This window comes from Phyllobates terribilis, unplaced genomic scaffold (assembly GCF_046119375.1).
Source record: "Phyllobates terribilis strain yellow unplaced genomic scaffold, ASM4611937v1 Scaffold_4__5_contigs__length_816908805, whole genome shotgun sequence".
In the NCBI taxonomy this organism is placed as follows: Eukaryota; Metazoa; Chordata; class Amphibia; order Anura; family Dendrobatidae; genus Phyllobates; species Phyllobates terribilis.
The window spans coordinates 604,012,262-604,026,771 of NW_027362764.1; the positions used below are offsets into that span (position 1 = coordinate 604,012,262).

Genomic DNA, 14,510 nt, shown 5'->3' on the forward strand with positions numbered 1-14,510 from the left:
CTTTACCTCTCTCACCAAGGCTCTTCTCCCACGATTGCTCAGTTTGGCTGGATAGCCAGGTCAAGGAAGACTTCTCGTGGTCCCAAACTTCTTCCATTTAAGGATTATGGAGGCCACTGTGCTCTTAGGAACCTTGAGTAATGCAGAAATTCTTTTGTAACCTTGGCCAGATCTGTGCTTTGCCACAATTCTGTCTCTGAGCTCCTTGGGCAGTTCCTTTGAGCTCATGATGCACTGTGAGCTGTGAGGTCTTATATAGACAGGTGTGTGCCTTTCCAAATCAAGTCCTATCAGTTTAATTAAACACAGCTGGACTCCAATGAAGGAGTAGAGCCATCTCAAGGAGGATCACAAGGAAATGGACAGCATGTGACTTAAATAAGAGTGTCTGAGCAAAGGATCTGAATACTTATGACCATGTGATATTTCAGTTTTTCTTTTTTAACAAACTTGCAAAAATTTCTACATTTCTGTTTTCTTCAGTCAAGATGGGGTGCAGAGTGTACTTTAATAAGAAAAAAATGAACTTTTTAGAATTTACCAAATGGCTGCAATGAAACAAACAGTGAAAAATGTAAAGGGGTCTGAATACTTTCTGTACCCACTGTATATAGAGTGGTATACAGTAGACGGGTAATAAATGGGATCTCCTAGAATAGACATTTAATGAGGTCAAGTGAATAGAGACAAAGGTTCCTACTTAAAAAATGTTTCTGATTGCTGTCTCCTGGTGAAAGACACATATCAGATATATAACAAATAGCCGACAACTGTATCTAAAGGGTACCTAATAGGGAAGTCAAGATAATGTATGACAGCACGTATCTGAATATAACACGAGCTACAATTTTATCTTTCTTATTAAGCTGATAGAATTGGAAAGAATGGGAATCCCTGAACTTGCTTGCTTTTTCTTTTTCTATATTTCCAATAGATTTAAATGTGGAGAGCAATTAATATGAATAGTTATCTCTCCATTCACTCCCTACCTGAATGCAGTACCCGTCTTGCCTGGTAAAATGTGGATTGGCGAATCCTCTTTATCGGACATGTATATTGAAAAACCTATATACAAATGTTTTAACGTTTCTGGAAAAAATTTTGTGCATTTGAGGTTTTCACGTACAGTTTGTTAATGGGATTGTGTTGATGACCACAACGTAATCACAATTGGGACAAACTACATTTTTACAAACTGTTGATATCATGTTAGAAATCAAATTACTGTATATTTTGTAAATAGTTCAGTATTATGTAGGTAAGTTACTGTGAAGTTATGTCACTGTTTTTGTAGTCATTGGTGCCATCCACCATTTGAGGCTGGTTGATCATTTTACTTAATGAACGGTATTAAAATAGAAACCTTTTATGACACCAAAAGATTGTTGTGTTATGATTGTCAAGTTTATCTAAGCCTCCTTTTAAAAAAAAAATAAAAAAATTTGGGTTTGGTGATGTTAACCCTTCTCATGCTTATAGGACCCAATGAAGCTCTGACCTTTTCTGCTGTTTGTAGGGTCCTTGCACTGAGTGTCTTACTTGTCCATACCATGGCGTAAGTCATTACCAATATCTGAGGAGCAAGACATGCGCCCTTCAGGATTTTAGTGTCACAGGGATACCGCGACAGAGAGGGGCCAGAAGATTGCTGTTTCTGGTTTCACAAACTCCTGCACCGGTTAGAAGTATTTCACCATCTTGCGGGTTTTTTCTTCGCTGGCAGTGCAAGGGTTAATCTGTTCAGTTGGAGCACCTGGAGCTTTCCTACTTGGATTGTCTCAGCTGTTCAGTGTTGGCCACTCCACCCTGCTATATATGCTCGCCTCTGGCACTTAGGGATTTCCAGTGTTAGTTCTTACTGCCTGGTGTGGAGTTGGAGATGTAGTTCGTGGTTGGTGTTTTCATTTGGAGATTTGTTCAGGAGATTGTTTCTTGGTGTTTTGTTTGTGTGCACATCCTCATCCTTTCCTATTTCGTTTCTCCTTCCTTTTACTCCCCTGTGTTCCACTCTGTTGTTTGGTAAGTGTATTTTGGATGATAGTTATTTTCATTTATCCCTGTCCGTCTTCCCTTGTTTGTCTGGTTAGTGTTATGCTGTACTCTTCAGCTTCCCACCTCCCTGGGTGGGGGATAGGACAGATAAGGGTTGTTATACGAGCATAGCAAGGCATCTGACCCCGGCGTCTCCACTTTAGGAGTAATCTGGGGAAGAGGGATAGACTAGGATGCCCCTAGTTCTAGGGACCTGGTTAGTGACCACAGTCCTAAGGCACTGTGTGACAAATAGTGAAAGATAGATTCTCTCAGCAGAAACACAAAGATTTATTTTTGATCTCTGCATTCCCTCCATGGCAGTTCTGCAGCTCCCTCCAGTGCAAGAACCTGGCCAGCAGATTCAGACCCAGCTCCTGGGATCCCTTTGAGTCTGACATTTCCTAGCTAAGCTGATTGTGTACTGTATAAATTATGTTAAAGGGGTTGTTCACTACATTTTATTACCTCCCCAGTGTATTCCCCCGGGGCCCCTAAGTGGTTTTGTAATTACCTTGCGGTGCAGTTACTGCCTGTGAGCGGCGCTATCACTGGCTGCTCACAGGCATCACGTGACCCCCGGCTGCATCCGGCTCGGACAGCCGCTGATGTCACATCATGATTCCGGATGCAGCCGGGGGTCTCTTCTGCGTTCCACCAGTGGATGCTGGGCTGTGGGTAGGGTTACCCCACACGTCACACCCTGCATCCACCGCGCGCTCTCCCTCTCCCCATTCATTGGGAAAGCGCGCAATGGATGCTGGGTGTGACACGGGGGTAACCTCACCCACAACCCAGCATGCACCGCGGGGACCGCGTCACTGATGTCACGCCTCGCTTGACGTGACATCAGTGGCGGGTCACGTGATGCCTGCGAGCGGCCCACGGTAGCGCCACTCACAGGCAGTATCTGCAACACAAGGTAATTACAAAATCCCTCAGGGGCCCCGGGTGAATACATTGGGGGAGTAATATAAAGTTGTGAACAACTTCTTTAACTATTATGTAATGTATTGTTTGTTGTATATTTCTGAATGTCTTGTTGTAATGACTGTCTCAAACTGTAATGCTAATAAATAATGTGACATTCTTAGATAATCGCTCAATTTATTGAACCGAACGCCTTTATTTAGCAACCTACATAAGGAATATGTTTGTGTTTTCACACACTGAATTACCAAATCTCTTCAATAGCCTAATAAATTTAGAAATCTGTTTTGTAGACCGCTTTTGTTATGTAAATGTGTTGAATCTTGCTCTAAAAAATGAATCTTTTTTAATGTCTTGCAATAAATATCCTCCCCTTGTTTCACTTCTCATCTCCTCGTGCTTCATCTTGATTTTGTTTCTTTACAGAATGATTGAAGACTGTGGGAAAAGGGGGAATAACATGGCCGACAGAAGGCAGTTGTTTGCAGAAATGCGTGAGTAGCATCTTTTAGCTTTTACATTTTTGCAGACCTGTTTTACCAGACTGACTGATTTAAAGGAGTATTCCAGCCAAAATAATTTATTCAGATAGTCTGGGGTCCTAATGCTGGGATCCCTGGGATCTTTAGAACAAGGGATTCTGGTTCCTTTCTCTCCCTTATTACGTTCGCTACATGATTGCAGAAATAAAAAGTCTGAGAATGAGTTGTGCTCTTTTGAAGTCTATGGAGCTAATGTTGACAGAAGAGCGCTGCACTCAGTTGTTTCCTTTAGTGGAAACGACTTTTAATGGAGTAAGAGCGCAGACGATGCTTCCTGCAGGTGCCGTCTAATGCCGGGACATTATCTGCGCATCTGTCTCCTGTGTGTGACTTGGGGGGGATTGTTGGGTACAGAAGAAAGCACCACTATGTTTACATATAATTGATGAGTGCGGAGCTCAGAACTGACTTTTTTCCTTCAAAATCCGCAAAAACTGATAATGGCAAACCTGGAAAATACTCTGAGTAAATTAAATGTTGCATGTCTGTGAGTGGCTAATAACACAGCTTTGATGGCTTTGGGTTTCTATATAACATGGACCAGCGCACTATGTCATCTACTGTGCCATCAGGGCAACTGTCATTTGGCTTTTTTTTCTCTTTCCAATACTATATTAACTCTTTAGAGGCAGTTTGTCGGCTCTGAAATCTGTATTAAAGTAAGCACAGGTCTTAGGCCAAGGCCCCACTATCAGTATTTTTTCTCAGGAGTGGGAGCCAAAAGCAGGATTGGGTGATAAATGCAGAATTGGTGACTTGTTTCTATTCTACCTGTTCACTGATTGTTCCCCTCCTGGTTTTGGCTCCCACTCCTGAGAAAAAATACTGACCGAATACTGATAGTGGGGCCATGGCCTTAGTAGGAGACGTTGCGCTAAGAAGAGCCATATCTTTAATTTAATTTTGGAGTAAACCTTCTTCATGTTCCCATTCAAATGAGGTGCGTGGAGCAACATGGGTATGGCTGACCGGTTACAAGCATCCTTCCTCCCACAGTTTTAGTATCTCTCAGTGCTGTCAATCATTACTGCAGTTCAGGGCTAGCCTGTGAAACTGTGGGATTAAGTGTGCTTCAGGCCACGCGGGCCCATCCAGGGTGCCAGAGCACCTCACCTTCATATGGATATAAGCCTATGTGTACTCTGGTGTTTAGGCTCCTGTTTCTCCTTTGGCGTACAAATACTGAGGTAAAATACTGACAATATACTATGAATTAACACATGTGGAATTATATACTTAACAAAAAAGTGTGAAACAACTGAAAATATGTCTTATATTCTAGGTTCTTCAAAGTAGCCACCTTTTCCTTTGATGACTGCTTTGCACACTCTTGGCATTCTCTTGATGAGCTTCAAGAGGTAGTCACCGGAAATGGTCTTTCAACAATCTTGAAGGAGTTCCCAGAGATGCTTAGCACTTGTTGGCCCTTTTGCCTTCACTCTGCGGTCCAGCTCACCCCAAACCATCTCGATTGGGTTCAGGTCTGGTGACTGTGGAGGCCAGGTCATCTGGCGTAGCACCCCATCACTCTACTACTTGGTCAAATAGCCCTTACACAGCCTGGAGGTGTGTTTGGGGTCATTGTCCTGTTGAAAAATAAATGATGGTCCAACTAAACGCAAACCGGATGGAATAGCATGCCGCTGCAAGATGCTGTGGTAGCCATGCTGGTTCAGTATGCCTTCAATTTTGAATAAATCCCCAACAGTGTCACCAGCAAAGCACCCCACACCATCACACCTCCTCCTCCATGCTTCACGGTGGGAACCAGGCATGTAGAGTCCATCCGTTCACTTTTTCTGCGTCGCACAAAGACACGGTGGTTGGAACCAAAGATCTCAAATTTGGGCTCATCAGACCAAAGCACAGATTTCCACTGGTCTAATGTCCATTCCTTGTGTTCTTTAGCCCAAACAAGTCTCTTCTGCTAGTTGCCTGTCCTTAGCAGTAGTTTCCTAGCAGCTATTTTACCATGAAGGCCTGCTGCACAGTCTTCTCTTAACAGTTGTTATAGAGATGTGTCTGCTGCTAGAACTCTGTGTGGCATTGACCTGGTCTCTAATCTGAGCTGCTGTTAACCTGCGATTTCTGAGGCTGGTGACTCAGATAAACTTATCCTCAGAAGCAGAAGTGACTCTTGGTCTTACTTTCCTGGGGCGGTCTTCATGTGAGCCAGTATCTTTGTAGCGCTTGATGGTTTTTTGCAACTGCACTTAGTAACATAGTAACATAGTTTGTAAAGCCGAATAAAGACTTGCGTCCATCAAGTTCGACCTGTTAGTTCTGTAATTGCTAAATTTGATCCAGAGGAGGGCAAAAACCCCAAATGATTTGGCCAATCTTCACCTGAGGAAAAATTCCCTCCCGACTCTGAAACCAGCAGTCAGAATAAATCCCTGTATCAACCTACTATTTTATTTTATTTTTAAGTATATGCTGAAATCTGCCTGGTATCTAGAAATGCATCCAGTCCCCGCTTGAACTGGTGTAGTGAATCCGACATTACCGTCTCCTCACTCAGTGAATTCCATATTCTCACTGCTCTTACCGTAAAGAACCCCTTCCTATGCTGGTGCTGAAACCTTTTCTCTTCCAGTCTTAGTGAATGCCCTCTTGTTACCGTAATATCCCTCCTTTTGAACAAATCCCGGGCAAGATCTCTATACTGTCCCCTAACATATTTGTACACATTTATTATGTCCCCCCTCAACCTTCTCTTTTCCAGGCTGAATAGTCCTAGTTTTGCCAACCTCTCTGGGTATTGCAGTCCCTCCATTCCCTTTATTAATTTTGTTGCCCTCCTTTGCACCTTTTCAAGCTCATTTATATCCTTTCTATATATTGGGGCCCATAACTGAGCACAGTATTCCAAGTGTGGTCTGACCAGTGCTTTGTACAGTGGAAGAACAATGTTCTCATCCTTTGCAGCTATACCTCTTCTGATACATCCCATTATCCTGTTTGCCCTTACAGCAGCGGCCTGACTTTGGGCACTCCAATTTAGTTTGCTATCAATCAAGATGCCCAAGTCCTTCTCCATCTCTGAATTCCCCAATGATTTCCCATTCAGTGAGTACTGGTGACTTCCATTTTTCCTTCCCATATGTATTACCTTACATTTCTCCTCGTTAAACCTCATTTGCCATTTAATGCTCCACCTACCCAGCTTATCCAAATCCCTCTGTAGGTCTGCACTGTCCTCTTTTGTATTAATTGTTTTACATAACTTTGTGTCATCTGCAAATATTGATATTTTACTATTTATCCCATTGACTATGTCGTTAATAAAGATATTAAATAACATTGGGCCTAGTACAGACCCCTGTGGTACCCCACTAGTGACGCTTACCCAATCTGAGTATATTCCATTTATAACCACCCTCTGCCTTCTATCCTTTAGCCAGTTAGCTACCCACTTGCAGACATTTTCCCCCAGCCCCATCATTCTCATTTTGTATACCAACCTATTATGTGGCACGCTATCAAACGCTTTTGAGAAGTCGAGATACACGACATCCACTGGTTCCCCCTGATCTACTCGAGAGCTAACCTCCTCGTAGAAGTCAATCAGGTTTGTTTGACAGGAGCGATTCCTCATGAATCCATGTTGGTTTGGGGTTAATAGATTATTAGCATCAAGATGCTCCGTAATTGCCTCTTTAATGAAGCTTTCAAAAATTTTGCCCACAACGGACGTCAGACTCACCGGCCGATAGTTTCCGGCGTCACTTTTCGCTCCCTTTTTGAATATTGGCACTACATTCGCCTGTCGCCAATCAAGTGGTACAGACCCAGTCTCAACAGAGTCCTTAAATATAAGATATAACGGTCTGTCTATCACATTACTTAGTTCCCTTAGTACCCGTGGGTGTATGCCATCAGGTCCTGGTGATTTGTTTATTTTAATGCTACTGAGGCGTTTCTGTACCCCAACTTGGGGACACTTTCAAAGTTTTCCCAATTTTTCGCACTGACTGACCTTCATTTCTTAAAGTAATGATGGCCACTCGTTTTTCTTTACTTAGCTGCTTTTTTCTTGCCATAATACAAATTTTAACAGTCTATTCAGTAGGACTATCAGCTGTGTATCCACCTGACTTCGCGCAACACAACTGATGGTCCCAACCCCATTTATAAGAAATAAATCCCTCTTATTAAACCTGACAGGGCACACCTGTGAAGTGAAGACGATTTCCGGTGACTACCTCTTGAAGCTCATCAAGAGAATGCTAAGAGTGTGCAAAGCAGTCATCAAAGCAAAAGGTGGCTACTTTGAAGAACCTAGAATATAAGACATATTTTCAGTTGTTTCACACTTTTTTGTTAAGTATATAATTCCACATGTGTTAATTCATAGTTTTGATGCCTTCAGTGTGAATGTACGATTTTCATAGTCATGAAAATACAGAAAAATCTTTAAAGGAGAAGGTGTGTCCAAACTTTTGGTCTGTACTGTATGTATGTATATATGTATGTGTGTGTATATGTGTATATATATATATATATATATATATATATATATATATATATATATATATATATATATATAATCATCAAAAGGTTAATTTATTTCAGTTCTTCAATACAAAAAGTGAAACTCATATTTGGACAATAGATCGTTATTGATGACACAAACCATTTAAGTTATATATAGTGTATGGGGAAAAAAATCCATAAGGCTTCCTTTTCACTTCACGTGTTATTAAAATGTTTTGTGAAATATATATTTTTTTATACATTCATTTTTTTTCTACACTTTACTGTTTTATAAAGAAGCTATTGGAAATAAGTCACCCAAAAATGCCATACCTAGAACATGGTGTGCTTAAAAAATGTGTGTATGTAACCACCCCAAAGAAGGTTTCTCAACAGAACTTCAAAGTGACCGGCAGAGTAACGTTGCCATGCTATTTTTACTGTGAATTGTGGGAGATTTACGAAGCAGCTAATTATGCTGGAATTCTTGCATACTTTTTGGTAAAAACGATCTACTATGACCTGATCCTATGTGTTATTGACACTTTCCAGTCTTTTGACAAGGGGTATGACATATCATGAAATCGAATCATTCAGCTTTGCTGAAAAGGGGCATGGTCTAAGCGACACTGCCATCATTGTGAGGCACTTTTCTGCTGAAAAGTAAATGGATTGAGGTTGTAACATTAGACTAGACTGTCTAAAAATGCACCAAATTGACAAGCATGAGCTATTGTGATAAATATGGCATATTTTAAGACTGGCTACTGTAGGTTTACACTATCTAAAAATTAGACCATAGTAAATTCCCCTCGGTGAATGCAAAAAAAAACAAAACCTCTGTACAAAGATTTTTTTTCTCCATTTTTCAATATAATATACGGTAAATTTAAATGGTGCCATTAAAATAAAACTCGTCCTCCAATAAACAAACCGTTCCTTAGCTATATCAAAAGAAAAAAGAATGTCATGGCCAAAGAGGCATGTTCACACATAGTGAATACATTGGTTTTTTTTTAATCTGGATGGAAAATCTGCAAACAGAGGACATTGACCTACAAAACAAATTTACACTTTTTGCAAATAAATTGTGAAGTAGGCCAGCTGATGCTCAGCAAAATCTGCAGTGCAAAATTTGTAAGTGTGAACATTCTTTTGGAGTCTTTTTCTCAAAAACCCCATATGGGCATTATGAGTTAAATGACGGTTTCCTGGTTAGCAATTTCCATCAATTAGCTGAATAAGAAAGTTGCTATCAAGAGTGTTTCTCACTCTGAGGCTGGGTGCCCAAGATGCGTTTTTCAAGTGGAATCTCCGTAGCGGAAACGCTTTTAAAACACTTGGTAATCCATGCCCCACAGTCCCCAATGAAAATCCGCATGTTCTGTGCACATGCTGTGGATTTTCTGTGCGGAAAAATTCGCAGCATGTCCATTATTTGTGCATTTCCGCAAGCTGATTTGACTACTCAATGCATTTGAAAAACACATGGCAAATCCGCATGTAAAAACGCAGCAAAAAATGCTTAAAAAACGCGTGTAAAATCCGCAAGCGTTTTTACTGCCAAGGACATGCAGAAACACTGCGGAAATTTTCTGCTTCAATTCTGCATTGTGGGCACATAGCCTTAAGGAATCAACCATATTGGAAGCAGATGACCAATTTATTTCAGGGGGCACAATGTGTTGCTTAGTTTTTCTTGCGGTGATGCTGTAGAGGATGAACACTTGTTGCTTAGTTTCCACCATAGCTTACAGCTGCCCGCTCGAGGGTCTAGCAGTGAAACAAACTTTGTTCATCTTAAAACTCTGATCAGCTCCTAGGTTAATTTCACCCACTGTGGGTTGTTGTTTTTTTTTACGCTATGTAAACTGACCTGTTCGGGCTCACAAAAATGCACCACAGGTGAATTTCTCTTCTGGGTATGCTGAGTTTTATGTGAAGATTTTCCACATAGAATTGCATTAAATTACGGTAAGTAAAACCTGCCATTGATTCCAGGGTATTGTCCCGTTTACTCTTCTTTTTTTGTAGTTTTATAATTGAAAATTATATAACCTTTCAATAAAAATTGAATTTGAAAAAAAAATGTGTAAAACCTGACATACCAAAAGTAGACAAAAACACAATAAAACACATGTAAAAAATGCATTAAAAATACAATGGAAAAAAAAAAACCTACAAGTAACTTAATATACCAAATAGGTGCAATAAAAACTCACTAAATATTCACAATGTAGCCTTAGCGAGACCTTCAATATTGTGAAGAAGGAACTACATGAGCTCTGATGCCTATATACATTCATGGCCAAAAGTTCCAGAAAATGAAATTGTTCCAGAAAATCAAGTTTTTCTCCCAGAAAATGATTGCAATTGCACATGTTTTGTTATACACAACAATACTCACCTTGAGATGTTGTGCCAGGTGAGCACAACTCCACTAATCGTTAAAACACCATGCAGCCTAGGTCTTGCATCCACGTCTGAGCTTGCCAATCTTTTTGGGGGTTTTGTGTGAAATTATGTCCAATTTTTTTTTTTTTTTTTTTTTTTTTTTTTGTGTAGTTTCAATGCACACAAAGGAAATTAACATAGTTGGCAGCTCAGCCATGGATGCAAGACATAGGCTGCATCGTGTTTTAACGATTAGTGGAGTTGTGCTCACCTGGCACAACATCTCAAGGTGAGTATTGTTGTGTATAACAAAACATGTGCAATTGCAATCATTTTCTGGGAGAAAAACTTGATTTTCTGGAACAATTTCAATGAATGAATTTATTTCTGTGTTCAAAACATTGTGGCCCCACGTGAGATGGGTGAATCGATACACAGGACCCCGGATCAGCCCTGTGAATCGCCTCCTACCCGGAGGCATCCACGACTTCTCTTGTGATTACCTGGGCAGGCATGACATTGTGTGTCCATCAAGGCTCACTGATTTCACTCCAGCCCAGCTAATCAAAAGAGGAGCCACTAATGCCTTCAGGTAGGATGCGATTCACACAATTTACAGGGCTCCATCCAATTGTCATGAAATACTGACCGGGCTGCTGGACTGTGACCCGGTGAATAAATCTCTCATCTCTACTTTCCAACAATTATATTCTTTTACTGCTAAGGACTAGTGTTGAGCGAGCACTAAAATGCTCGGGTGCTCGAAGCTCGGGCCGAGCTCGCCGTGATACTCGGGTGCTCGACCCGAGCAACGAGCCCAATGTTGGTCTATGGGAGACTCGAGCATTTTTGCGGTGGCACCCCCGGCAGTCTTTTAAAAGCCTAACAAGTGCCCAAAACGATAGTGACAGTGCTCAAATGACATGGGGACAGCATGGGGATCGCCCCAGGAAGCATTTCTGACCCCCAGGTCACTGCTGTCAACAACGTGGTCAGAGGTATTAAGCCACTTTTACAGGCTCACAATAAAACGTTCAAAAACGAAAGTGAAACTTTTTTCCTGTGAAATATGTTAAGGAACATCCTTTCCAGGGTAAAGACTTGTGTATAAGTTAAAATAAATGGCCAAAAACAAAAATACTCCTCCACACCTTCGGCTATGTTCACAAGTAGCATTTTTATGCGTTTTTGCACTTTTGTATTGCTTTCAACTATGACAAATGCATTCACCGTGAAATGTCATTTTAACATTTTACAACCTTATCTGGCCATGTGCTGTGTGACACATGCATAAAGTGCTGAAAAGACAAGGGAACAGCATGGGGAAGACCCCTGGAAGCATCTCTGACTCCCAGGTCACTGTCTAAAAGTGTGCCCATCATAAGTGATCCTTACCGCATCAGAAGATGCAGACTTGCAACTATCCCCATGCAAGTTCTAGTCCCAGGGCAGTGTTCAATTGTACCTCCCCCATTCCTTGCAATACAAGCTCAAGTATGCAGCCTGCCACCCACCCACCCCCAGGCTGCAATACCATACTGCTTGCTTGCTTGAACTTGAAATTGGGCCTTTTAGGCATGTGGAGGCGGAATCTGGCCACCACGTCATGGCTGTGTTGGCGGCCTGGAATCCATACTCAGTCCCCAGCCGCCCGGCGGCCGGGTGTCCATACTCTGTCCCCAGCCGCCCCGCGGCCGGGTGTCCACACACGGTCCCCAGCCGCCTGGGGGCAGCCGGGTGTCCATAAACGGTCCCCAGCCGCCCCTATTTCTCCTTGGAACATCCCCCCACACACTTTTATTAGCCCGGCCTGCTTTGGGCACCATTGTACGAGCCCACCAGAGAACCAGACTCCTCCGGTGGGCCCTGACTTCTCCATTGGTGGAGTTGAGAGTGCCAAGGTGAGGAGCATGATGATGATGACAGAAGTTAGCATCTGCTATGTTTTCTTTTAATGCAAGTGTAAGTGTGCAGCCTGCCACCCACCCACCCCCAGACTGCAATTCCATACTGCTAGCTTGCACTTGAAATGGGGCCTTTTAGTTTGGAGGAGGCCGAAGCTGGCCACTACCTCATGGCTGCTTCGGCAGCGAGGTATCCGTACTCAGTCCCCAGCCGGCCATATTTGTCCTGGTGTGCCTTATACATAAGATTAAGCGCGTATACCAAAACATTACCTGTGCCCTCCCCAGTGCATTTAGTGGGAAGGAGAGCCTATTCCACTGTAGTGTGTGCATGCCAAACCCCTGTTCATGGTACATGCGAAGATGCCTCCCACCTTGCACCTGTCGTTGCAGACTTGCAACTATCCCCATTCAAGTCCTTGTCCCAGGGCAGTGTTCAATTGTACCTCTCCCATTCCTTGCAGTGCAAGCGCAAGTATGCAGCCTGCCACCCACCCACCCCCAGGCTGCAATACCATACTGCTTGCTTGCTTGCACTTTAAATTGGGCCTTTTAGGCATGTGGAGGCGGAATCTGGCCACCACGCCATGGCTGTGTCGGCGGCCTGGTATCCATACTCAGTCCCCAGCCGCCTGGTGGCCGGGTGTCCCCGCTTGCTCCCCAGCCTCCAGGGGGTGGCCGGGTGTGCATACTCGGTCCCCAGCCACCCCTATTTGTCCCGGTAACCTTTCCCACACTTTTCTTAGCCTGGCCTGCTTTAGGGCAGCATTGGCCGACCCCACCGGACTATCAGACTCCTCTGGTGGGCCCTGGCTTCTCCATCAGGGGAGTTGAGAGTGCCAAGGTGAGGAGCATGATGAGGATGATAGAAGTTAGCATCTGCTTTGTTTTGTTGTAATGCAAGCGCATGTATGTAGTAGCGGCTAGGCCTGAGGTGGTCAGCGTTTTGGCGCATATCCTACCTCCTCCGAGGATTGCTGGATGTTTTCCTGCTACTATCCAAGTTCTATGACTCCCGTTAAAACAAAGCTTCAGGTGATAAATGATGGATGAGGTAGTGGCAAAGGAGAAAGAGCAGGAGGAACAGGGACCATTCACATCAATATCAGGCCAGTCAACCAGATATGACTTGTAGGATATGTTTCTGTAACAAAAGGAGCGGTTCGGCTGCACAGTTATAGGGCATACAGTGAGTGCAATGCCTACCAAAAATTTCGAGCCACTCCAATGCCCCTTGGAAATGACATGGAGGTCAGAGGGCGTTAACTAAACCTTTTTTTCCATTTATAGCAACTGGGTCTCCCGTGCACTGTTGGCCTAAGCAGTGAATGGAAGGCTTTCCAAAAATTATGAGGAACTGCAATGCCCCTTACAAGAGCCATGTGTGGCACCCCAGGGGTCTGGTCACCACAGTAATAGAGATATTACGTCGGAGAGCAAGTGGGAGGTTTCCTGGTCAGGATCCCTTAAACATGCAACATCCTCCTGCCCCAATCCTGGGAGGGGAGAATTCTGCCCTTATAAACTGGATCTGGGGCGGGGTTGAATGAGTCAGAGAACAGTCAGAGTCAGAGTGAGAGCAAGGGAAAGTAACAGCAAGGAGCTCTGTAGGAGCTAAAGACCAGGGGCTGGAAGCTGAGCAGAGCTCGCCCTGGCAGAAGACAATAGGAACCGGACACAGGAGTCCGAAGCTGTGAGGACTTATATATCCAGCAACAGAAACCAGCCGGCAGGGGATTTCAGGTCCTCTGGCCATAGAAGCCCGGAGGCTCAGTCACAAGCAAGGGACCAGCACAGCCGTCGTGGAGCGGAGGCTAGCAGAAGGCCCCAAGTCACCAGCCATACGGGTGAGCACTACACGGTACACTCAGGGACGTGGGCTACTTCTACCCGCTTACAGCAAGGTAGCCAGGAAGAGTGCAGACAGACGGGGAGGCCTACAACTCCACCTGGCCAGGGGAACTCCTGCTTGCTCACAGACTGACCAGGTCTCTTATGCTAGCCAGTACTCCCGGGAGGGTCTGCCTTATAATCATCAGTAAAGACCCTGAACTGCACTGCAAAGACTCTGAGTCATTCCTGCTGTGCTCGTGCACCATCACCCCCATCATCCACACTCACTGCCCTGAGGCTATACTCCTCCCGAGTCAAGTTATCCCATTCTATGCTGCGCACACAACACCAGCCTCAGCGGTCTGCCTCGCAGCGGTGGTACTCCCGGTCCGCAATCCAC

At 43.6% G+C, this 14,510-nt stretch overlaps 1 protein-coding gene across 36 annotated transcripts in view; it reads left to right on the forward strand.

Annotated features, from left to right (window-relative positions):
* The window catches only part of DTNA (dystrobrevin alpha), a 303,097-nt gene that overhangs the window by 152,999 nt on the left and 135,588 nt on the right, over nucleotides 1-14,510 (forward strand). For all 36 annotated transcript variants that reach the window (XM_073679246.1, XM_073679234.1, XM_073679228.1 and 33 more), the window contains exon 2: nucleotides 3,388-3,455. In XM_073679246.1, coding sequence (XP_073535347.1) covers nucleotides 3,389-3,455 — 67 coding nt within the window. In that variant the 5' untranslated portion in view covers nucleotide 3,388. The remainder of the gene's footprint in view (nucleotides 1-3,387; nucleotides 3,456-14,510) is intronic.